General features: G+C 37.1%; 1 protein-coding gene across 2 annotated transcripts in view; it reads left to right on the top strand.

The window, feature by feature from the left end:
- The window catches only part of ttc7a (tetratricopeptide repeat domain 7A), an 88,014-nt gene that overhangs the window by 30,222 nt on the left and 30,495 nt on the right, over positions 1-27,297 (top strand). For both annotated transcript variants that reach the window (XM_022684975.2, XM_007255779.4), the window contains exons 9-16: positions 2,479-2,542; positions 4,763-4,900; positions 12,495-12,578; positions 14,889-14,993; positions 16,142-16,259; positions 16,394-16,451; positions 16,575-16,647; positions 17,703-17,863. In XM_022684975.2, the coding sequence (XP_022540696.2) occupies positions 2,479-2,542; positions 4,763-4,900; positions 12,495-12,578; positions 14,889-14,993; positions 16,142-16,259; positions 16,394-16,451; positions 16,575-16,647; positions 17,703-17,863 (801 nt within the window). The remainder of the gene's footprint in view (positions 1-2,478; positions 2,543-4,762; positions 4,901-12,494; positions 12,579-14,888; positions 14,994-16,141; positions 16,260-16,393; positions 16,452-16,574; positions 16,648-17,702; positions 17,864-27,297) is intronic.

Here is a 27,297-nt window from a genome sequence, read left to right as displayed (position 1 = left end):
TTCTAAAACATGAACACTCTCATTTTTAGTTGTGCAGTAGCAGTGCTTCATTACCCAAACAAGGTGTTTTTTATTCATTTCCTTATCTTAGCAATGATGATTTGATCTTTATTACTGCATTTCACCAGTCAGACCTCAAATTTTTCTCTTCACTGCTGAAACTGAAACTTATTCCAGTGTTAGGCTGAGCTAAGGGCGTTGCCCTGTGGGTCAGCCAGACCTCTTCCTGTACCAGATTTCTCTAGAGTCTTTTAAAGGTGTGGGAAACGGCACTCTCTGTCTTCGTCTGTGTTTCTGTGTCTTTTTGTAGTTATTATGATGAAAGTGTGAATTTGTTGTGTAATTGTTGTGTTGTGTAAATGCTGCAGTAGAGAGTTTAGTCTGTTCCAATACTGTTCCAATACTGTTCCAATACTGCTTTACTATAGATAAAGACTTTGTAAATTGACATTTTTTAAGCTTAGTTGATTTCCATTGCTATTTACCAACTGTAAGCTGCTACCCAATGAATTGTTTGCAAAAATCACCCACTCTTTTTTAAAACAGTAAATATTTTTTCCCTTTTATTTTACAATATATTTTTACAATATTTTATTTTTTACAGCACTCAAAAAGTTCCCAGGGTTTTCCTTAAAAGCCCTGGCCCCCTTGTACACAGGATTTTGTACCATTTGCGGTAACTGATTAAACCTGACAAGCTTAAATGGCAAAAATAAATGGAAAAAGGAAAGATTAAAACTTCTAAAACTTTTGACCAGTATTGTATATTCAAATATTGGGAAGTAAACGTGTACCGGTACTTTTATTGATGATCTGGTGAAAACAGCTGATTAGAAAGATATTTATAGTTTATATTTTAGTGTGATCTTAGATTTGAGATGTCCACATTTGTGCTACAGGGGAATAAAGCCGCTCAACATTCTCTGAACTGATGCAGCTTCAGCAACGAGTATAGGGTTGCATAGTATATCGTTTTAGCATCGCCATTGCAATGTGTGCGTAAGTCATGCTAAAACTTCCTTAATACAAAAGGAAAATAATTCACAATGTTCAGATTTTTTATTCATGTATATACACCTGAGGTAGATTAAATCTGCCTTTTGTTTTCACTATAGTTTGGGACTCATTTGTCATTATTTTTATCATGACATAATAGATCTCTAACTTTTAGAGAAATCTGGTAAAAAATCTAATCATTGCAGCACATATAATAGAAAAACTAAATATCGCAATGTCACTGTTTCCCAGATAAGCCCTAATCCAGTACCTCTGGGATGAGATTAAACTGATCTGATCATTAAACATCAGTATCTGATTCACTAATGCACTTGTGGTTGAATGCAGTTAAATTCTCACAGTAATGTTGCTGCATCTAATGGAGAGCCTTCCCAGGACAGTAAACATCCTATTAATACCTACATTAAATGAATGTGTTGTTGAGGGACCTTCTTTCATTTCATAAAGTGCCGTGCTTGTCATGATTGTAACCTTTTAAAGCAACAATCTTTGGTTTGGGCATTTGGGGAAATCTTATTAACTTATTAAAGATCGCTAATTTGAGAATGTGTGATTGTATAGAACATGTGTAAGAATACCAAATTGCTGCATGAAATTCTGAATTTTAAGGAGCAGTCAGTAAGAAATGTCCACGTTTCAATGTCCATAATGTCTGTCTGTACTATGCTAGAGGTTGTGGTAAATTACGCAGCTATGGTTAGTGAATGACTGAAGATCAGTGATTACATGTTACAGCATATAGCATAAAATAACCAGTTTACCTGTTTCCATTGCAGCAGCATACTTTGTTGCATACTGTTGTCTATACCTGACAAACCTGAGTGTGGAAATGGGACTGGTGGTGTCCACAACTGAAATTTAAAAAAAAGGCTGACAAGAGCGATCAGTGCTTTAACTCAGTATTGTTTCTTTAATATTTTTCCTTCCTCTCCCAATTAGGAATACTACTGCTTTAAATTTAAAAGAAAAAATCATAGTGACTGCTGCTTTAAATTCAGTTAAATTATTTGACAGGTTTTTGCCAATTTAAAAAAACAAACATGGTTCTTTATGGACATAAATGTGGTTCATCTATGGTATCAATACTAGAATGTTTTGAAGCACCTTTTTCAGAAAGTTTGACAGCATCGTGGATCATCAAAATAGAGGGTTATCTTTAATAAAGTGTCTCGATTATTACCTCCACCAGGGCCCATAGGTAGAGCAGGTAGAACAGAGACACAGACAGAGAGACAGGAGGCTGAAAGGAAAGACAGGAAGTGTCCCAGAATGGCTTAGAGGCAGTGTGAGGAACAATAGCTGCGGTGTTCCGGATACCTGAGAGTAGGCTAGATTTTCCATGAAACCAGTAGAGCTCTTCTCCGTTGCAGACTGACACGTGTAACTGGACACACATGCTCAGACACACTCACACACACCTGCATGACGTGTGCCTGTCCCTTTCCTGTTTCCCCCGTGCAGAGCGTTCTGTCCTCAGGACGTGGTGGAAGAGGCTGTTCTCCTGCTGCTCATCACCGAGTCAATGGTGAGGCACTCTTTCACACTCCTTTCACTCTTTCTCTCTCTCTCTTCCTTCTCCTCCTTCTGCTCCTCCTCCTCCCCCCATTTTCACACCCTCTCCCTCACTATGCTATATATATACATATAATCCATCTCCTCCTTATTCCAGCTCAGTTACACTCTACAGTATAACCAGATATCCCTGATTAATACTGTACATTCCAATGGCTGTTAATTACCTGCCGTGTATATTTTAGAACGGAAGGAATGTGTCACAGTTTGCTGTGGGATATTATGTCTGCCATATCACCTTACTGGACCGTGATAATTGGTGCTTTAGGGGAAAAGATTCTGGCGTGTTGCCCAAAGATCGAATTCCGAAATCTGCTCATGATGCTTCACTCCTAAAATGAAAGGTGCTACAAGGAGAACGTGGAGTGATGCTATAGATCTAGAACTTTTTTGTATAAGACATATGAACATGATGAACCGTTATATCTATGTATTTTAACATTTTAAAGGTTATTTACATACATTTTATTTACTTGTTTGGCCCTTGTTTCTTTACCGAATGAAGCAAATGTAGCATTATTATGTTTAATGCTTGTTTAGTTTAGTTTTAATTAAACTAAGTGTTTCAATGTCAACCTGAACTAAATACATGTTTTACCTTTTTAGTTCATGTTACTGGTCAGATTAAAATTGGTCAGTCTGTTAAAGAAAGAGTATTCTTCTTAAAACGCCAACAAATTTATAGTAGCCTTTGCCCACCATCTGATTTTTAGCTTCATTATCAAGGATAAAAATACTAAAATGTTCTTCCTATGGCTGCATTCCAACACCTACTCTGCAGTCAATGTATGCCGCATACAGCCCAGAAATGTAGTTTATGTATTATATACAGTACCAGTTTAAAGTTGGGACACAGTTCTCATTGGGTTTTTTTAATGTTTCATAATGTTTTTATTTTTACCTACATTGTGAATTCATTCTGAAGTCATCCGGACTATGAAGAAACACATAAGGAATCATGTACTAACTCAAAAATGTTTAACAAAACAAAATACTCTGTGAACTCTGAAGAACTGAGTTAAAGCTTGGTCTTCTTTCTTTCCTGGGGTGGTCCTGATGAGAGCCCATTTCTTCATAATGCTTTTTTAAGGCCATTGGGACTTCACTTAAGGACGCTTTTTAAAAAATGTCATGATATTTTTCGGATAAGTAATTATTTTCTTCACTTAGTTGAGTAGTTCTTGCTATAATATGGATTAGACCATTACTCAAAGTGAGCTTTTCAAAGTATACCAAGTCTGCCTCTTCACAGCTTTACAACTGATGCTCTCAAACACACAAAGAGGACAAGAAATTCAATTAATGAACTCTTGACAAGTTCAGCACAGCTAATAACTAAAAGCCATATCAGGTGACTCTACCGCTAACTGTCATCTAAACATGAAGTGCCTATTTTGAAGAATCTAAAATATAAAAACGTGGTTTAACACTTTTTTGTTTACTAAATCCATATGTTTTTTTTATAGTATTGATTACTTTAAAAAAAATTACTGATCTACAATTAATCCTACAATTTTTAAATAATGAAAAACACTGTGTCCACTGTGTTGTGTGTGTGTGTGTGTGTGTGTATATATATATATATATATATATATATATATATATATATATATATATATAGAGAGAGAGAGAGAGAGAGAGAGAGAGAGATCTCTGGAAAAAAATTAAGAGACCACTTTAGTTTCTAAATCAGTTTTTCAGATTTTGCTATTTAAAGGTACATGTTTAAGTAAAATAAACATTGTTGTTTTATTTTATAAACTACAGACAACATTCCTCCCAAATTACAAATAAACATTTTGTCATTTAGAGCATTTATTCACAGAATGAGAAATGAGAAATGGCTGAAATAAAAAAAGAGATGCGGAGTAAAGTAAATGTTTACTTTGTGCTGAAACAAATAAAAAAGAATAAGCACTTCAGGTTCAGAAAGTACAAAATCTTTCCCAGAATTTTGTTCTGACTGTCTATGTTATGCTCTGAGCTCATCTCAGTAGCCAGGCAGATTAGCATTAGCTTAACATTCTGAATTCCACATTTTAATAAGTTACAGGGATATCACCAAAAGCTCTAAATATATTTCTGATTGTACTGTACAAAAGAAGGTTAACACACCTTTTCATAGTTGAAATGGGTACAGGCAATCTCAGCACTCTGTCTTTTGCCCCTGCAGGCTAGCGGAGAAGCAGTGATCAGCCGCACGCCGGAGCACCAGGAGGCGCGGGAGGCCAGCATGCAGGAGGCCTCCTCTGTGTATGACCTGCTCAGCATTGGCATGGCCAGGAGAGGGCAGTATGCCATGCTTTCTCAGGTGAGGCCAGTTCTAAACTCAGGGATAACCCTGCTAATCTAGTGCTAAATATAGACACTAGAAAGTAACTTGCAGTTCAGAGCTCTGTTCAAGTTACACCTCCTCTTTAACCCTGTCTTTGCTTTTCTTTATTTTATGTCAGATGCTGCCTCTCTTCTCTTCCTCTCTCATTCCTCCCTTCTCCCACTCTTTCTCTCAGGCTGTTTCAGTAATAGACCAGGTCCATTCCAGCACTCTCAGGTGATTTCAGACGCTGATAAAGAGCTTTATGCACTCTAACAGGAATCCTCCATTCACTTCACTGATAACATGTTGCATTATTTATTACTAACAGTGAACTAAACACTTACTGGAAAGGGCTTAACATGCAACCCTGGGGAACTGCCTTCTATTAAAATGCCATTAGAAGCTTTTATTATGTGTATTGCATAAAAAAATGTATTCACTTCATTATCCCTGTTCTACAGATTCACTTCCTAATCCACCCATATTGTCAATATATGCTCAGTAATACATAATGATGCACTGGAAAGCCCAATCAGGAATTTCTGAGGCACGCCAAGCCAGCATTAGCTTAGTAGCTCACGTAGCAGTCTTTTGGGACTAGATAAAACAGTCAAAGCACCAGGCAGTGCATTGATTTATCTGTCATGAATCTTTAGCCTGACCTTCAACAGACATTGACCCCCTGGGTTGGATGTTTGGGAGCAGTCTTTTTTAATCAGTAACACACACAGGTGCTCACTGCATTGTCTTTGACATTTAGTCAGTTCTACGACCTCGTTTTCTTCATTCTGAGACTCTGTTTTCAGTTTGTACACCACTTGAACTGCTGTACACTATATGGCCAAAGTATGTGGACACCTGACTATTACCCTTGTATGAACTTGTTCAATCTTATTTCAAAACTGTGTGCAATAATATGGAACTGGCCTTTAGTATTTACCTTATTTTCCAGGACAACAAAGGGAATGGGGCATCTTTTATTCATTTCACATTTATTTATTTATTTACTGTTTTTTTTTTTCAACAAATGTTGTCACAAAGCAGTCTTAAAAATATACAGGTCCAAGCCTGTTATGAGTAAGCACCACAATGATAGTGACAACAGTGGCAAGAAAAAACTGAAGAAACCTTGGGAGGAACCTAGACTCAGTAAGAGGAACCCATCCTCCTTTGGTCATTCCTGACAAAACAACTGTAAAAAGAAACCTTACGACCATAAACCATTTCAGCACAAAGATGGGAGAAATAAACTCTTGAAAATGGAGTTGGTAAAAAAAAAGATGAATACAAGCCTCTACTCTTTTCAGAAAACCTTTCACATAAGAGCATTTCACATACAAAATGAGTAGTATAGTATGCTTAGTTAATAGGATTCACAAAAATTGGAAGACGCAAAGACTTTTACTCGAACAACAGTGTATTAAATGCAAACAGATCTGAGTGTTGTGGGGCAGCATTAAACTTATATTCACCTCCGTCCAAAGTAGAAGAGCTGCATCTGAGGCTAAAGATAAAAATATAAAAAACATCCTCCGAAATGAGGTCTGCTCATACCATCACATTAAAGGAAAATCAATAACAGAACATCCTTACTTGGAGAAATGACTTGGTTATGAAGCTCTGGTGAAATGTAAGGTGTTTGCGAGGCTCATTGGTTAGCTCTTAGGCTACATCTTACCTGATAACATCAGAACTGCATATCCAACCGTTGATAAAGTGAGTATAAGTGTATTATATTGTACCCCACAAAACTCTCCTATTTTTGTATTGTGTTCAAAATCAAGTGAGCTCTTTTATGGAAAACTCTAAATAATGCTTTAAAAAAGATTGCTAAAAGACCTTAAGAAGATCATGAGATTCTGTAGTGTGCTCATTCAGTCTTGCAGTATTTGAAGGATCAGACAGTTATGAGGCTATCTGCATTCCAGTTGAACCCAAGGATGTTCAGAGGTCAAGGCTCTTTTTTTGCAGGATTATTCAAACCACATCTTTTATGGACCTCATAAAGACATGAAAAGGCCTTCACCAAACGGTTGCTATAATGTTTTAAGAATAAAATTAATACCTTTAACCCCACTGAATGCTGACTGGCCAAGAAGAATCTCCACCCTGCACAATAAAGCAACGAATCGAGAATCTGGAACACAATATGTTAAGAAATCTCCATTGTTTCTGTTTCTATGGTAATGGAACTGACAGTGTTTTGCGTTGGTTCCAGGTACATTTCAGAGCAGGGAAGCTGTGGTAGTGAGAACACAAATCATGTGCCAGCTACCAAAAAAAAGGAGTAGAGTTGATTGGAGTCGAGTAGCGCCCAAACCAGCTAAGCCCAATTCTTAAAAAACAGCCCCAGATCATTATAGTCCAACAAATTTTACTCCTGGCACCCAGCAGGATGCAATCTTCTGTCATCTGCCAAATGCAGTTTCTCCCATCAGACTGCCAGATAGTGATTCATCAGACTTGATATTTCTGATGTTTGTGATAATGATACTTTTACAGTAAAATAAAAAGGGCCCAAAAAAGCAAATGTTGAGGCTCCTTCCAATAACAGAGCTTTTTTTCTACAAGTTTGCTTGATATGGCACAAAACCCAAACAAACCAAACCAAACAAGTTTGCTTAGATGTTTCTTTTAAAACGCCTCAAGGAAAATCTAGATTACAATCACAGTGATAATAAACATACAAAATAAATAATATAGTATGTGTCATGCGGGTTCAGAGGGTAGAGCACAGGTGCAAACTGGGAAATGTAGTCTTTAGAGAGAGAGCGAGAACTCGAGTCCAGGACAGGCAGACAGTCCTGACAGTATGCTCATTTAGGAATTCCCAAAATTGGAAGAAGAGGGAAATTTATTTGAACAAAAAGAGTGTTGTTGAGCATCATATAACTTATTTATATTCACCTCCGTTTAAAACAGAGAACTTGTGTCTAAGGTTAAAGACACTAAATGATATAAACCCAAATGTACATGTTTTTACTATTCAATTGAGGGTAATCCAATAGCAGAACATCTTTAACTAAGGAAGAGGGTTGATTATTAAGCTCTAGTGACATGTCAGGTGCTTGCAAGGCCCAAGATCATTATCTCACTCAGCAGTCCAGCAAGCAGCAGTTTTCTGACATCTGCCAAACATCAGACTGCCTGCCAGATAGTGATCCATCCAACTTGAGGTTTCTTGCAAAATATCTGATGCTACATTTTGTGGTAATGAAACTTTTTACAATTAAATGAAAAGGGCCCCAAAAAGCAAATGTTGAGGCTTCTTGCATGATCAGAGCATGTTTTCACAAGCTTGTTTCGATGTCCTTTTTAAAGCATTTCATGCTAAATTGAGGTTGTCTCTTTATTAACTTTCCAATAACAGTATACAGTATAACTATCTTGCTAAATCTTGCTGAAAAACTTTTGCAGTCAAACATGTCAAATCCACCCCTTTGAGCAGTTCTCTCTGGAAGTTTTATTGATGTTTTAGAACTCAACTTGAGCTTCAACATTTCTTTTAACAGGTCCATCTAAATTACATAATGAATGAAGAAAATGTCTACCCGGAGATGCTTTGCTATCTTTTGATACCTTCTTCTGCTTTGTGGGCATCAATTGTTGACTGCTGACTTTTAGCACAAAGTTTGAGAAGTCAGAGTGTTTATAGATCTTTGATTTGCATCAGCTGGCCCTTCCTAACAAAATAAAGTCATAACAAGCTAATTAAGATATAAGACCTCACTCTTGAACAGGAAAAGGCCTTGCCCAAACTATATATATATACTTTGTATGCTTCTGCATTAATATCACTCTTCACTGGAAATGAAAAGGCTGATCCCAGGCCTTAAAAAATAGCACATTTTACTGTTGGCACTCTACAGTCCAGCAGGTAGCATTCTCCTGGCTTCCATCAAACCCAGATTCTTCCATCAGACTGCCAGATAGTGAAGTGTGATTCATCCCTCCAGAGAACACATTTCCAGCACAGCTCCAGCAACCAGTGGAGGCGTGTTTTACACCACTCCAGCCCACGCTTGGCGTTGCGCATAGTGATCTAACACTTGTGTGCAGCTTGCTCAGCAGTGGAAACCCATCACATGAAGCTCCTGATGCTGATGTTGCTTCCAGAGGCAGTGGTGGTACTCTGTAGTGAGTGATGCAACAGAGGATAAGAGATTGTTATGTGCCAGGCGCTTCAGTGCTCAGCGGCTCCACTCTGTGGGTTTGCATGATCTGCTGGTTTGTGGCTCAGCTGGTGTCGTTTCTAGATGCTTCCATTTCACTATTGCAGTTACAGTTGACTGAAGTGGATCAAGCAGTGCAGAAATTTCATGAATTTACTTGCCTTTGACAGTGCCTGACTGCACTGAACTTATTAAACAAATCAATAGTAACACTGACGTATCAAAAGTCATTGTACAGGAAGTATTTTTCACACCATAATGTGCACTTAAAATCTTTTAATTCCCAATAATTATCAGTGCGCCTTATAATCCGGTGCGGCTTATATATGAATTTTACCAGTCAGGTTATAAGGAGCAGTAAAGCCACTTTGCTGAAGTACAGCATTATAAAGGAGTTTCAGTTTAGTTTCTCCAGCACTGAGCCTGTAGCAGTTTTAGCATTAATCTCTATTAATGCTAAGCGCTAGCTCTTTTGCCATCCAGAGGTGAGGATTTTCGTCCTGTAACCTGCTGCTAACCTTAGCTAGCACTGCTAGAGCAACATTAACATTAGCCGCTAACCACGCTAAGCTCTATCTCTTTTGCCATTCAGAGGTGAGTATATCGGACTGTAGCCTGCATATTTACCATGTTAAAATATGTTACTTGGGATGAACCGCTAGCTAATTTCGCCCTGGAACACTAAGGGTTCCTCAGTGCAGCCTTTGTGGAAATCTGGAAATCTAAACTTACTGTAAATAAATGGACGCACTTTACTCATCCAAATAAGCAGTTTTCAGAATTAGATTAACATTCAGTGCTTGTTTGACTTTAAAAGAAAGTTTTTTGTTTTTTTTTAAGAATTACGGCTTGTTTACTTAACTTAGCTTAGCCTAGCTTTATAGGTCCACAGGTTTACCTGATCAATTAGAAGAAAAACATGGCGACACCCCTGAAAATAGACGTATATTGATAGTTCGCCTTATAATCTAATGTGCCTTATAGCGCGAACAATACATATAGTATTATGTCTCATGAATTTTGCCATGTCCCATGAAAGTTATCACAATCATTACCACCCACTGCTCTGTCCACTGTGGGTTGTAATCCCTTGTGTGATATATTCCTGGTTGTTTTGGCCGGCTCGTACAAACACATAAAATGGAGAGCGGTATATGTTAAAGTATAGACAAAATAGGCTTTATTTCAAATATAAAAGATATCTAGGGCAAAGAGGGATCACGCGTGCTGATCCAAGCTTAAGGCTCCTGGATCTAGAAAAAGATCAAACATAACCTCTTAAAAGAAAAGTTTGAATTAGTAAGTCAGATGAGCAACATTTCCCAAGCTTGGACAAGACCTTCCCCTCAAGTATAAATATCTCTCCCAGGAAAATAACCCAGGTGCAGCAACTAATTACTATTCACTTCAACCTACCAGTTCAAACCAAGTCACCATCCACCAGCCCAAACATGACACTGTGTGTTGAAGAATTTTCTCCAGTACTGGTTATTCTCATTGGCTTGCCATGAGCACACTAGTCAGTGTTTAGCCTCACTCACAAAATGACACCTAACAAATTATACAGATGTGGGTGTTCCCATTCTGTCCCCTGATGTAACACTTCATGATCAGTGTACATACTGCATACTAGATTTAATCACATGTCCACATACATTTGGCCACATATTGTTTAGCATTTTCAAAGGATTTGAATTACAAACAAGCCTCCCATTTTGAGAAATTCCTGGTTGAGGTCTTTAACATCCATGCATACAGTTCTGTCTCGTCTAAAATCAGATCACTTCCATGCTATGTATTATATTAACCCAAAGGGCCCATAGGGAAATATGTGTCTCAGACCCTCTAAAACATATGGAAATTTGCTTACAACATCAGGTCTGGCATTATAACTCACAAACTTCCTAAGAGACATATACTGAACATCCTGAGAGCATCACAGGACAGTGTGTGAAGAATCTCACCTCATTTACAGAATGTAGGTGTGCTGAGTTAGTGCTGGAGACAAAGCTAGTTCATTTTAAAAGTGTATATTTGCAGCTCTACAGCTCCAACCATTTAAACATTCAATTGCTTTAGTTAGATGTTTTATGTTACATAAAACTGGTTCTGAAATGATTTATACAGATATTTAAAATACGGGTATGAAATTGTTGTAGTGTCATTCATGTTACATCAGGATATAAACTTGTAATATTTACAGTCATTTTCCTACAATTGGAAATAAACATGAATGAGATGTTTACTGATTTTTTTTCTGATTCAATTTTGAATTTGGTGTCATTATTCAGAAATGAGTCTGGGCTCTTATGGGTTAATATTAATAAAAATGTACTTGATTTTTGTTGTAAATTGTTAGTAATACTTTACTAAGGGCAGTGTTCATACAAAGCCAGAAGACACCTACACAAGTCCTTTAAAGGGAATTGACATACATTTATACAGTATTGTGCAAATGTTTTAGGCACCTGTGGGCATTTCAGTAAATAATAAGTGTCTTATCTGTGAAGTAAGGGTTTATTAGCTCAGTAAAACACTAAAAAAATAAATACAAACAGCAATTTTACCAAAAGCAGTGCTTTAACAGCCCTGTTTTCCTTAAAACATCTCCTAATCTCTCCTCATCTGAGTTTAATAGAGTTATTTCTCATCATATCATATCAACACCTGGTTTGGTAAATTGGTAAATTTGGTAAATCAGGTGAGCTGCTGATGGAACTGAACATAATATACACATGCTGGCTTAGGAGCATCCAGGAGAAATCTGGAACTATTACACTTTGTTCTTCAGCGTGGCTCACAGGATATAACATACTTAATTAAAAATGAAAACTCCTTGTTACCTTTTACTTTATGTATGTTTGTTTGCATCTGTTTAAATCATATGTGGTGCTTTTTTCAAGTAAAAACACTCATATTGCTAAGATGATTAGTGTAATTTTCTTTGGTGCATAAAACTTTTGCACAGTACTGTATATAATCATTGTCACTCAAAACATTGTAGCCAAAAATGTAAACTTTACAGTAAAATAAATAAATAAACATCTTAACATACAGTGGAAGTACAATGATTTTGTAAAGTTGTTTCGGAGAATTTCAGATATAAAAACTCATTCAAAATTGTGTGAGTTCTCATAACACTTGCTGAGGTAAAATGAAACAAGAAATGTCAAATGCACCAATTATGTCAAGTGACATGTTGAGCCTTTCCGCATGTTTATGTAGGTTTATGACATTAGTTGGTATGAACGGCTTACCTTAGGTAAGGTGTTACTGTTATATTTGATGTAATTATGCAAACCATTTGTGACTGTGATTGTGTGTGTACGCATGTGCATGTGAATGTTTATATTTGTGTATTTGTGTATATTTGTATATATATATATATGTGTGTGTGTGTGTGTGTGTCTTGTCAGTGTTTGGAGCGGGCCATGAAGTTCTCCTTTAATGAGTTTCACCTCTGGTACCAGCTGGGTTTGTCCCTCATGGCCAGTGGAAAGGTGAGATATATTTCACCTTTTCACACCTATTTCACATCATTTAACACAGAGAACACAAAGGTGAACACACAATATACATGCTTAAAGATAAATTGAGAAGTCATTAAAATAAATGCATGTTAGGTGTAAATTATAGTTTTTGCTTTTAGATCCTCCTTTCATTTTTCGCCATGCAAAAAAGAGGTGTCAAGTAATGAAGTACAAATACTTTGTTGGTTATCTAAACTTTACTGTAATAATTATTTTTCAGATTAATTTTTACTTGTACTCCTTATATTTTTACACAATTATCTGATGTTTTACTCCTCAAATTTAAAAAATAGCCTCATTTCTCCTTTATAATTTTTACATTGAACTAAAATACATTTTTACATTGTACTAAAATACGATAATTTTCAATGGGCATATGTACAGCTGAAACATGTAGCCTATTTTTAACATAATATTTTTATATAACATTATTGTCATTATGGCTTCTGTGGAGCGGCCTAAGCTTTTATCCATAATGGTATTTTTTGACATTACGTTACATTTACTTTTTTACTAGTATCTATACTTCTATTGAATGTGAATGCCTTTAACACCTCTGTTTCAGGAAGATGTATTGGTTTAATAATACTAAGCAAAGTCTTTTACAAGTTAATTTTGGTATAAAACAAACAAAAAAAAAAAAAGCAAACAAACAAAAATTAAAGGCCATAAATTCACTTTTAAAATCAATATGCCATAAAGCCTGTTTAAAGCTGCTTGATTTAATCAATTTTGTGAAGCTTTTAAGCATTTAAACACACACTGCATGTTATATTATTTTAGTATTGTGGCTGTATATTGACAAAGTAAACTCCATCATTTTGGAAGCTCTGCTTAGTCGTGACTTTATACTTGGCAAAAAATGTGTAGTGATGATCTCTGTCTAGCACTGTAGAAGCATGTTTATAAACTTATATAATAAATACTGCTACTGACTTGGCCCAGTTAATCTAACAAGTCATATAAAATATAAATATTCTAATATAATATAGTTTAATATAAAATGATTCCCTTCCAAAAAGACTAATCCAGTAGCCCTTATTTACTGTGGGTGAGGAGAGAGACTGGCTGTAAGAGAGACTGGCAGAAATGTCTGGAATGTTGACAATGTGTTAGCAAGTACTCACACTTCCGTGTGTCTGGGGGAAGGGGGTTGATATGAGTGCATGTAAGTATGTGTGTTAATCTTTTTTTTTTTTTTTTACTTTATAGGAACACTAAAGTAGAAACAACACATACACAGTTATAAACAGCAAAAAATTCTAATGTAAAATGTTAAACAGCTACGCTACAATCACACTATTTGTTTGAACTAGCTAAAAAATTGTGTTATTTTCTGCATTTAAATACTATCTTTGAATTAAATTGAATTGCATTTTTAGCGACAACAGTAAGGAACAAGGGTGCCGCCATGTTTCCTCTCTAATGCAACATGTCTCGTTGAGGGGGTGGGGTGGCTCAGCAGCACTAGCCGCGGTTTGCAGCAGCGCTAGCCGTGGTTAGTCGCAGTTAGCAGCGCTTAGCGCTTGTAAATGCCACCAAACAACGCTACACAGAGGAACCCTGAGTGTTCCGATAACCCAGGGCACTATCGGTTAGTGGTTCTTCCCTTGTAGCTTGTTTTAACACGGAAAACTGGCAGGCTACTGCTTCTTACATCATGACTGAAAAATTGTATACGTAATGCGCACCAGATTATAAGGCACACTGACGATTTTTGGGAAAAGTAAAGAATTTTTGCCTTATAGTGCAAAGACTGTGGATTGCCTCTCAGTTTTCTAAATTAACTAGGCCAAGTAATTTTACATGTGTATGGCATACATGTTTAACAGTTTAACAGTTTTTTTATACTTGAAATATCTTTTTTTGGTTACTGAGCTCAAGTTAACAGTTCAGAAAAGTTCTATTTAACATTTTTTTTATTGTTTTCTCTTTGAATTTAACTAGGGTTGTCCAAACATTAGCACATGACTGTACATGCATGCATACAAGACCTTAGAGTGAATATTTATGGCCTCACACCCTGATGTGTGTGTGTGTGTGTGTCAGAGTGCATGCAAAAGTGGAGAATTGATTCCTGCTGGGAAGTGAAGTGACACTGCAGATCAATGGAGGCCTCTGGAAATAGGCCTCACTGTATATGGCAGTGGGGTTAGATTCACTTCTATTTCCAGTGTGGGCGTGTCTCACTGTCACTGTGTCACTATGTCGCTGCACACACTCCTGTGTATGTGTGTGTGTATGTGTTTGTGCGCTACTGACTGTATGTTTATGTCACAGGCTGAGGGTGCAGTATCTGTGTTTAAGGAGTGTGCCAAAATGAAACCTCAGGACCCTACTCCACCACTGCTGGCAGCCAAAGTGTGCATCAACCAGCTGCACTGGGTAATCCACATTCACATACACACACACACACACAAACACAGAGTAAACCCATGTCGCTCGCGTTAAAGTCATTTCCACATGCTACTGAATGGCTATTACGTAAACTGCCCCACATAAAAATGTAGTACAGTTTACACTGGTTACAGTTCAATATCCATTACAGCCCCACACCACCACCTACCCACAATAGAGAGCTCGACAGTGAAGAGATTAGAGCACATCTGCTGGAGGAGCAGAGAGCAGGGCTGATATGGGGAGTGCAGGTTGTAAGAGGCTTATGCCCTTAATCACAATAGACCACTATAGTTGTAGGCCTTTACTTTGAGTACATGACTGCATGCCTCTGGCCAGGCCACTAAACACTCAACACCAGGATTGTCAGAGGAGTGTTACTATTATCAGCCTTTTGAACTCAAGGCCAAAAAGTTAACACCAGATACAGAGATAGGAAACATGGCAGTGAACATGAATTGCAGTCAGCATGTCCTTCAGTTTAAATTGATGGGAGTTGCTAGCTTGTTTGCCTCCAAGTTGGTGATAAGTAACGTGATGTTTGAGAGTGTTAGTGGAATGTATACAAGTTGTCCACATGTTTGTTTTATTTTTTTATTTTTTGTATAATTTTCTCCCCAATGTACAAGGCTAATAACTTTTTATATAACCCACTCATTAGGACTCCCCCTATCACTAGTGATTCCCCAACACTAGGAGGGAGAAGACTAGCACATGCCCCCTCCAATACATGTGAAGTCAACCATCGCCTCTTTTCAAACTGCTGCTGATACAGCATTGTCAAGTAGCATCAACACACTCAGAGGAAAGCGCAGTGACTCGGAAAAAAAATCATAATTGTCAATGAAAGTCAGTTTAAGTAATGGTATTAATTATAAAATTGTAATAAAATGTAAAGTACATCCGTCAAATTCACATTATGGCAGAAATGCAGATGCAAGAATGGCTGTATATTCACAGGAACCTGATGATACAATATATACCACAGTGACGGGGTTACAATTCAAACTAGTGCAAAATTTTGTGAACAAATCAAAAATATTTTGACTGCTTGGAAGTTACATTACTTCGAGTAGGTAGATCATTTTAAGACTCTATAAATAGGTTCAGACATTTTTTTGTTGTGTGTATTGTAGCTAGAGGAAGCTCAAGCTTTGGCACAATCCGTGGTCGCTTTGGGGGAAGAAGCTGAAGAGTCTCTTGCTAAGGCCCACTTGGCAATCGGCCTGTGCTGTAGTCTCCGGGCTTCAGACGGTAGGAGCGTCACTTTTCATTTGTCCTCAGTGTGATTATCCTTTACCCACAGACTGTGCTGACTTTGAACCTCCTTGTCTGTCTCCATGTTTTCCCTTTCTTTTTTCCTGCTGCTGATCTGTGTGTGTGTACAGCTACGCTGAAAGGTGACCGTGATGAGTTTAACAGAAGAGCTTTACAGGCCCTGCAGAAGTAAGTAAAGAAATTTCAGGGTGAAACCTAAACTTACCTGTACTAAGTGCATACAATGTAACAAAGACACAAACACTGGTTTGGTTGTAAGTTTAATTATTTTATATTTTGTCTTAATCTCAGAGCACATGAAACAGACCCTCAGGACCCTCAGATTGCCCTTTATCTCTCTCTTCAGCTCGCCTTGGTGCGGCAGGTGAGGATACCTGCTCTATAGCTAATAAATGAGAAGTTACATTATCTAACAAAAGTCAGTAAACCCATTGTATTTTTGTAAGTATTTTAATATACCTTTTCATAGGACAACACTGAAGACATGACACTTAGATACAATGTAAAGTAGTCATCATACAGCTTGTATAACAGTGAAATTTGGTGTGCCCTCAAAATAACTCAACACACAGCCACTGGCAACAAAAAGTACACCCCTAAGTGAAAATGGCCAAAACGTGCCAAAGTGTCAATAGTTTGTGTGACCACCATTGTTTTTCAACACTGGTGGATGTTAGAAACGTTGCACTCCTCCACCTTTTGAGGATGCATCACAGATGCTCAATTGGGTTTACGTTTAGAGACACACTTGGGCAGTCCATCACTTTTATCTTCAGCTTCCTCTGCAAGTCGGTGTGTTAAGGGGTGGTGTGTTTGGGGCTGTTATAGTGTTGGAAAACTGCCATTATGCCCTGCTTCCTTTAATTGTTACAGTACATGTTGGAATTCAGCTTCCTGGCACTCGTGTAGGCCTAATCCAAGATGCTACCACCACCATGCTTGACTGTGAGCAAAGTTTCCATGAAAGGATATAATAAAAAATTTACCACAATATGAGGGGTGTACTCACTTTGGTGAGATACTGTATGTTCACACTAGGTCTATATTAACCCCATAGTTTATGATAATAACAGTGTCATCCAAATATACTTAAGCTCTTAAGGAGCTTTTCCTCGCTGTAATAGCTACAGTTTTATATTTCATATACATACACTGTATATGAAATATTGTTTTTGTGATTTGTAGTAGTTACTGGACAGTAACAAAAGTGTAATAAATTATCTACATAGTAAATATGATTAGTTTCATCAGTCCTGGCTTTTGTTGGCTCTTTCATCTCTCGACTGCTGTCTTATACTCTCTTTTAGATTTTACTGTTGCAGGTCTGGTCAGGACTGAACAGATACTGATACTGTTTTGATTGTAAATCTCTCCCTGTGTCTCTGTGTGTATCTCTCCCTTTCTCTCTGTTTTTGGAAGGTGTCAGCAGCAATGGAGCCTCTGCAGTTGGCTCTGAGTCTGCACAGTGATGATCTGCACTCCTTGCACCTGCTGGCTCTCCTGCTCAGCGCCCAGAAACACCACCAGCACGCCCTTGACACCCTCATAGTCGCCCTCAACCAGTTCCCCGACAACTTCAAGTATGTGTGCAGGAGTGTGTGCTTGATTTATTGAACTTTTTATTAAAAAAAATAGCTTTGTAAGAAAACCCCAGAAGCTTTATAACATTAAGAACCAACAAAATCCAACAATTTCTTACCTTGTTTACTAAAATAACTTAAAACATGTTTTAAAAAGTTTACAATGGCACCTTGCTTTAGCTCTCAACGATTTTTAAATTACATTTTATATTACACACTTGTTTGAACTGTAGCATCATTTATAATGTTTTTGATATAAACATCCTGAATGGGTGGGTGAAGACTTCTCAAATCACTCCCATCAAAACTTTAACAAAAAATAAAAAAATTAAATTCTGTTTTAACCCTATAACCCCACAAGACTGTATTTAAATGTACCAGGCATGTTTAGATGTTCCTCAGAGAACTTCCACATTATGTGGTGTAGATGACTTTGAAGTTGTGTGGGCAAGTTATGACAGTGGAAAAAAAGTTAAAAACACTCTGGTGCTGCTAAGGAGGTTAAGAGGTGTGCAGGTGTTGCTGCACAGTAGAATAGAGCACTAATACTATTTGATTCTGCTAAGACTTCCTGCAAGACTATTGAAGAACAACTGTGTTAATTTATATTTATTGAATTACTTCAAGAAGTAACCTCTGATATCTTTTAGACCTGAATTTGACTTCCACTGTTTCTGTTATCAGCAATTAACCTGAGCAACATTAAACTGAAAATGATCTAAAAATAGTGTGCCTTACATTATTTTGTCCTGCTATGTGCATTATTAATGTCATTTTAGTGATTAGCAGATACATAGAAGTGATTAGCAGATACATAGAAGTCTTTGGCAATAATTGTGTGCACAGGGTATAAAAAATACATGAAACATACAGTATACAGTACCAGTCAAAAGTTTGGACAAACCTTTTTTATTAATTATTTTAAAATGTTCTGCGTTATAGATTAATACTTAAGTCATCCAAACTATGAAGAATAGGGTTAATAAGGTTTATTTGATAAGCAAAAAAAATGTTAAACAATCCATAATTTGTTTGTATTTTAGAGTGTGTCACCCTTGCTTAGCATTTTCTCAGTCAGTTTTATGAGGTAGAGTCAATTGGAATGGCTTTCAATTAACAGCTGTGCTGAAATTATGAAGAGATAATTACTTACATTTCTTGACTCTTAATGTGTTTGAGAGCATAAGTTGTAAAGTTGTGAAGAGGTAGAGTTGGTATACAGTGAATATCTCCATTGAAATTATGTTCTAATCTATATTATGGCAAAAACTACTCGACTAAGTGAAGTAAAAAATACTAAAGTAGTGAAAGTCAGTCAATTAAGTCAAAAAAACATTTTAAGAACTGAAAGTATCCTCAAGTGCAGTCTCAAAAAACATCAAGAATGTTATGATAAAACTGGCTCTCATCAGAAAAGCAAGACCAAGTGTTACCTCTGGATATGATGATCACAAAATAAGTTCATCAGCATTACCAGCCTCAGAAACTGCAAGTTAACACCTCCCCAGATAAGAGCACCTAACTGCTTCACAGAGTATTTTGGTTTGTTTAACAATTTTAAGTTTACTCCCTGATTCCATGTGTTCCTTCATAATCTAGATGACCTCAGATTTAACTTACAACTGTTGGAAAAAAAAAAACCTCTTGACTGGGACTGTATTAGATATGATCACACAATCTTTTAAATATATTAAAAGTGTCCCTTATTTACATAACACACATTCAGAACTGGTTCTAGTCAGAATACACACACTTCTAATCAATTTTCTGATTCTACTTTTAAAAACACACAATTTAAGCAGTGAAACAAGTTTGTTTAGATAAATGATTACTGCATGATTACACCGATTTATCCAGAGCTTCCCTTCACCTTTTATGGCAAATGAAACACACTATACACTTTAAAAAACACAGTGGGAACATCTGAGAAACACGTCTTCTTGTGTGTGCCCTTGACCGACCCATCAGCTACAGTTGTACACTGCGCATGAGCACGGCCTGTTTGGTGCTGTAATCTCTTGACCTGCAAGTGTCTGTGTGTGTGTGTGCGTGTGTGTGTATGTGTGTGTCTGGGAGGATAAGTATAACTGCTGTGTGTGTAGCTGCAGTAGTAGCTAAGCTCAGAGACACCCGCTCTGCATTGGAGAGAGAGGGCCTTATTTAGAAAGGCCAATCGTGGCATCTGAGTCCTCTCACTGCTGGACTGGGGACGGGTTGATGCAGTCTTTAAATACTCCATCATTTAAAAAGTTGGAATTATTTGTCATATGAATAGTTTTTTTACAGTATTTACTTCAATATTATAAATGACACATCCAAAAGTATTTAAGATATTTTATTTAATATACATTTAAAGTTTTTAAGAACACCAATAAGCGATTGAATAATGAATAATGTACTGTAATTACACACAGTTTTATCGTACACCCTTCGCAATGCACATCACGATGCTTGTTGCTAACTTAAACCCAGTCAACAGCCTTTTTTAACATCTTGTGTCCACACCGTTAAAATAGCATCAGAATTTATGAATATATCTGCAATGATGGGCGTGGTGGTCTGGAAGGAAGGTGTGTTCAGGTACATTCCTGGCGTGTTTCTATCTTGGTGGTAGGAAATACAGGTGCGCCACTGACTGATTAAACCCCTGACAACAGTCACCCTTCTATACCTAATTTAGCCATGCAGGAATATTGTGCACTTTGCGTGTGCTCAGCAAATGTACATCCCCGCTAATTATACACAGAAATAAACAGCCTTTGTTCATCAACAATAAACAGAATAAAGAATAAAATAACATTGCTGTTTCCCTAAATGACAGCGTGAATGTGCAGGTTAGAATCCTCTGCTAAAGTGCCGCACTGTTAAGACATCAACACGCAAAAGTGCGAGCACACCTGGCTCTCAAAGGAAATGAGAACTGGCACACTGATCATTTTTTATTTCACATTACGCACTATAGATTGCTAAAATAGGGCCCTAAGTGTTATATGTTGGTGAATGAGATCTTCTGGAACTACCACGAACTCCAACAGTGAAAAAATGTTGTTTGCATTCATTTAGATCATTAAAAAAAAGAACACAAATAAGAGACCTATTAACATTTGTTAACATTTCCTAAAGCCTGAATTTGACACGTCTGGCTAATTATTAAAGCTTCATTAGGCAGATGTTAGTTTCATTACTTTTTACAGTCAACTGCTGATTGATGCTGAACTGAATATATGTATTAATGATTTATTGAACTTCTATTAACTCAGTAAACTCACATAAAGCAATATACCTGGCACTGTCTAGATCCCACTTGTATTAAAGTGCTGCCAGTTATTATTATTTCATGTCAGTAAAAAAACTGCTATAACCAATGACTGCATCAGTCTTAACAAAGGTGTTTATTGTGATTTATTACAACTAATAATGTATTTTATAGTGATTTTCACATAACAGACATATACAATACAAATCATATTGAATAAATCTCAATACAAAATGTTAATAATTCTTAATTTGTGTTTCATGAAAGCAGTATATTACATATTAATCTATATGAAGAGATGATAAAACAACAATGCAATCATCACAACTACTTATGCTGATAAATAACCCATATTTTATATATTTATTTGTATGCATATATCACTGGTCACTTGTTATTGGCTTTTGAGCAGTTCTGCAATAAACTATACCATATAATATTACACACATATGTGCTCTATTTGCAATATCATTTAATTTTTTGTATGGTATTAATATAATTACACTCTCTTTTTTAAATATATTCATTACCTCATTGAAAACATTTGTTAAATTATTTCCCGAAACTTTTGAACTGTTGTGTAGTTGCTCAGGATCCTATCCTGTCTAGCTATACCAACAACCTGGCTGTAGTCTGGAGGGATTGTTAGCCTAGTTTAAGGTGCGACATCCTGATTTGTCTGTGTGTGTGCGTGTATGTGTGCAGTGACATGGAAGTAGGTTATGTGTTCACTAAAGTGTTTTACCGTGTGTTGCAGGGGAGAGGGATTTCATCAGCGCAGAGATTGGCCTACTTGGCCAGACAGCGAAAGTCAGGTCAATATGTTTAGGTTTGCGTTCACGTGAGGGAGCCAATAAAGTAGCCGTCCAAAGTAGTGAAAGTCATGAAAGGATCTTCAGTTGCCACCTTTAGAATGATTTAAACAAAGTTATGTAACACTCTTTTCTGAAAAAACAATGTTGAAAACCATGTTGATGCTCCACTGACTTGTAATAGGGAGTAAAGCATTGCTACTCAGGGTTTATCATGCTGCTAATCACACTGTGTAACTTTGGTGATGTCCGCAGGATGATGCTCACAAAAACTGCCTAGAATAATTTTTGTGTGAAGTTCTTAATATTAGCAGGTTCCTTATGACACATGGTTAATTCACTTTATTTTTAAAGAGAGTTTTGCAATCCTCAGCTTGTCCAGAAATGCGTGTGTACAGCATGTCCTTTAGATGTGGCTTAAGGCACTTTAGAGGGAATTGATGTAATGGAAATATAATTTTTGCAAAGTTCTGCCTTAAATAAACAATATACTGTATATTAAATGACAGCAAGCGTAATGCCCCTTCCTCCACAGATGCAAATCACATGCAGGTTGCCAGGTTGAGAAAAGAGGACGTTATGAGTTCAGAACTCTTGCAGTTTCAAAATATACTATAATTACATGCAAAGTTAAACTGAGTCACTGTGGAATCAGATTTTTATTTCCTATCATATAGGATATTGTGTCAAGCTGGTTGCTGCCTAGGTAGTAAACAACTGTGGCCCATCGTCTCCTCCGTCATGAGGAGCAGTTCATTTTAGCATGTTGTAGGATGACTGATGTTGAAATTCAAATGTTGAAATGATTTAAAATACCTAACCCATACAAGTGGTTGTGATAAATTACCAAGCTAAAGCTCAGTGCTTACCTATTTAGTAGAAGATTAGCCAGTGCAGCATCCGTCTTGTAGTCCTGCTGGGCTCTTATCTGTCTTAATCAAGCAAAGGGATTGACATTATTTGCTCATGTTTTACTCTGTCACACTTTGCTTAAAATGGGCAGAGGCTTAAACACAGACTAATTTTCACTCTGTAATGAAAAAATTACAGAAAAAACATTATACTGGCTAAAGCACTGTTGTCAAGGAATGTCAGCGCTTAAACTTAACATTTTTCCTTAATATTTGATTACACATTTTGAGTCTCATTTTATGAGTATAGTGCATTCTTGTTGGTTGCAAGCAGGTGGAGACAAGTTTGTGAGGTGTGTACAAATGAGGGCTAACTCTAGAACAGATGAACGCCCTTTATACGCTAGAGTACACCAACCAGACCAACAAGGACAAACCCAGACTAAGTTCTTTTAGACTATTTGCTATTGTTCAGATAAAGAACTGGAGAGAATGGGGGGAACCTTTTTGAGTCTTCTAATCACAGAACACAGGGATGACACATCAACCAAGCTCCGCCTGTGTTTGTCTGGTGGTGTTATCTGGCCTGGCGAGTGGAAACTTGTACATTCCACTGGTTTGAGTGGGAGTGTGTGACAGTGATTCATCAGTGGATGGTGACAGGGTTGGTTTCCGTGGTGTCAGGAGACACAAACACTTTCAGCAGACCGTAGAGGATTAGGCCTCACCTGTAAACCTGATATGAGTGTGTGTGTTTGTGTGTTTAAAACCGTGTCTGACGCTCTTCACATTTTAGCCATGTGGGGTCAGTGTTGTTCTCTGGGGCTACAGAGATTGGGGAAAAGAGGAAAAGAGGAGAGAGAGAAAAATAAAAAAAATAGAGAGTGAGAGGTGCACATTGAGACTGGAGAGAATTATGTATAGTATGGGAAAAATCAAAGGTCAAGCCTATAAAGGAATATTTAGCTTATACACACACACAACAGAGGTGTCAAATAATAAAGTATAAAAAAATCTTTGTTACGTTACTTAAGTAGAAATGTTGGTTATCTAAACTACCCTGGAATATTTTTTTAAACAATTTTTACTTTTACTCTCTCTAAACTTCTACATTTAAGCACAATTATCTGAACTTTCTACTCCACATTTTAAAAATAACCTTGTTACTCCTATTTTATTTGAGCTTATTTTCATTCAGATTTCTCTTTGTAAAAATTCTACCAGCATTAATTCTACCAGTCAGGTTGTAAAGAGCAGTAAAGCTATTCTGCTGAAGTGCAGTGTTATAAAGGAGTTTCAGTTTAGTTCTCCAACACCGAGGCTGGAGCAGTATTAGCATTAACTGCTAACCGCGTTAAGTGCTAACTCTTTCGCAGTTCAGAGGTGAGTATTATAAGACTGTAGCCTGTGCATTTATCGCCTAAAAAACTGAATAGCTAGCTAATATCACCCTGGCCTAACGGAACACTAAGGGTTCCTCAGTGTAGTGCTGTTGGGTGGCATTTACTAGCACTCACCACAGCTAGTGCTAGCGATTAGCTGCTAATGCTAACGTTGCTGAACCCAGCCTAAGTGGAAATCTGCAAATCTAAGTTTACTATATATAAACGGAAGCACTTAGCTCACTCAAATAAGCATTTTTTAAGGAGAGAAATCTGTGTAGATTAACATCCAGTTCATTTGACTTTAACAAAAGAATAGTTTTGTTTTTAAAGAATTACAGTTTTTTTAACTTAACTAGTTAAGTTACCCCACCACCACCACCCCATCCACGACCCAGCAGCAAGACCTGCTGAATTAGAAAAATGGAGACCCCATTTCCTTACTAGTGCCGCATAATGTGCCTTATGCATAAAAACAGACCAGAAAATAGACGTTCATTGGTAGTGTGCCTTAGAATCTGGTGCGAAACCTACGGTAGCCTGCTATGAAGATGATCTGTGGTAAAGACTCAAGAGAGCTTGAGTCAAAGGTCCAAACTAAGCTTCTTTAATAAACCTGCATTAAACTAAAATACATTAATTTACCGTGGGCACATATGCGGCTGAAACAGGGAGCCGAGTCCATCCCAGATTAACCCAACATTAACATTTTAATTTAACATTATAGACATTATGGCCTTTAGAAAATTTGTTTTAGGGAAAGAGTGTAGTACACTATATGACTTTGTTACTTTTACTTTTTTACTTAAAGTAGTTTTCAGTACTTTTACCTATTTTACTTGAGTAAATTTGATATTTTAACTTCTTCAAAAGCATTTTAAACCTTAGTATCTATACTACTACCTGAGGAATGAATGGGAATACTTCTGACACCTTTGATACACACACATGCATATCCATATAAGGATTTACCTTGGCAGTACTTCTAAGTGTTCGCAGGTGGTGGGGGTGTGTCTATGCCAGGAGTGACTAGACACAATCAGAGTTTTCCAAAATAGAGACATGTTTGTAGTTGACACAATTTCTCTTTGTCCGTCTTACTTACTTTTTTCTGTCACTTTCTGTCTTTTTCTTTGTATCTTTCTTTCTTTAAATTATTTTTGGGGTTTGGGGTTTCTTTTGCTCCAGATCTAGAGCTAGGTTTCCTCCACAGTAACCCTTTGAAATTAAAGAGATCCACTGTAGTCCGCCCTTGTCATATCACATAGCTCATATCACATGGCCTCTGTGACACCGTGCTCAGCGCTCACACCATGACTGGCAGCTCAGGTTTTGTTTGAGGGATCACTTTCACTCTCTAGAGGAAAGAATATGGACAAACATGGTAAACCAAATAGACTTTAATAAACACACACACTGCAGCCTGATGCTAATTAGACAGTGATAGAGCTTGTGCTGGTCTGGCTCTGTGCTCTGTGGACCTAATTTAAAAAAACTGACCTGCTTGTTCATGCCAAGATAGCAATGATCATCTGGCGGTTAACTGTTGTAAGGGTTTAAATCAGTCAGTGACGCACCTGTTTTTTTGCTGCCAAGATAGCAATACACCAGAAATGTACCTGAACACACCTCACTTCCAGACTATCACGCTTATCAGTGTAGATATTCACAAACGTCTTTGCTTTTTAATCAATACAGGCATGCACTATGCATGAAAATAGATGTGGGTGTTCGGGAGTGTAAGACAGCAATGAGCGTTGTGACGTGCCTTGCACAGTGTGTAAGATGGGGCCCATAGCCATTTACATTTTATTGTGTTCAAGTTATTGGACTTACTAAATGGATGACAAAAAAACAGACATTTCAGAGGAGTTGTTTTGTCTGAATATTTAACTTGTCTGAGTTAAATATTTGTATTCAATTTAATTGTGTTCAGTCTTGTCTTGTTTCGGCAAACTATGTGTTTAGTAGGGTTCCAGTCAGGGAAATTCCACTGTTTTGGCCTTGTAAAATGTTGTAGTTGCTTTAGGAATGCGTTTTAGCAAACTATCCAGAATTTAAGGTGATAAAGTGCCTTTATCTTCATTCCATCAGTCTGGCACAGGTTGAATCTTATCAGGCTTTACGACTTTGTCTCAGTAGTCTGCAAGTTTTTCTTTACAACTTATCTGAGTGCAACTTGGCCTTTCTTTCATCCTCCACTTTTTAGCTCTTCAGTATTCTTCCCTTCCGAGAAAGATTCTATTATCTTCCAGATTGTTTGTGACTGCTGAGTACTCTACTTTTATTCTTCTCAAACAGTTTTTACAAACACAGAATAATTAACTAAAGATGTTTATAATTTTGGTTCAGTGTGACAGGTTTATTCCGATTCTGATTGCAGAAAAATACTGTATTTCCAGAAGAAGTTTCACGTTTAGAGTCAGTTCTAGATGCTCTCTTGGGCCTGAACTGATACAACAACACATTGATAGCCAGGAAACAACGGAGCAGTCAAATGTCTAGTATTTTCCATGTGGAAAACAATGCTGTGTTTCTGGGTGCTGTAGCAACCCTGCTGCTAAAATCCCATCTGTTTTCACTGTGTTCAGACTGTTCTAGCACTTTAACTACCATGGCATTCCTCAAGCTCAGCGCTCTCAGTGCTTTTTCTTGAGTTTTTGTAAGTAAAAAAATAATGGTAGCTGTCCCCTATTTACTGTTCTCTCTGCTCCATTGTTTAAATGTACGAGTTCAATAAACCACTTTAATAAAAAAAAAATAATAATGTTTTATTGTACACACATTTCTTTTTCATCATGTTGACATTACAACACATTTTACCCAGTCTCCCTCATTGTAGGGCACTGTAATATTTAGGACATTCCCAGATTTAGTATTTCTAATTATTTTGGAGTCGAAAGTTGCCATTGCTCAACATGAGGACAAAAGCTGAAAGTCAAAGAAGCTATTATGAGGAGTAAGATATATTATGAAGAGTAAGAACAAACCCATTAAGAACCGCAGCCAAACCTTGGGTTTTACATAATAAACTGTGTGGATTATCTTTAAAAAGAAATAATGCATGGAAACCACATGAAATCCAAATTTATTTTTGGAAATCTGATCCCAACTACATTTAGAGGTGGTTTGA

Source organism: Astyanax mexicanus, chromosome 7, assembly GCF_023375975.1.
Source record: "Astyanax mexicanus isolate ESR-SI-001 chromosome 7, AstMex3_surface, whole genome shotgun sequence".
Lineage (NCBI taxonomy): Eukaryota > Metazoa > Chordata > Actinopteri > Characiformes > Acestrorhamphidae > Astyanax > Astyanax mexicanus.
The sequence above is the reverse complement of the archived record's forward strand: the minus strand, read 5'-3'. Positions and strand labels throughout refer to the sequence as shown.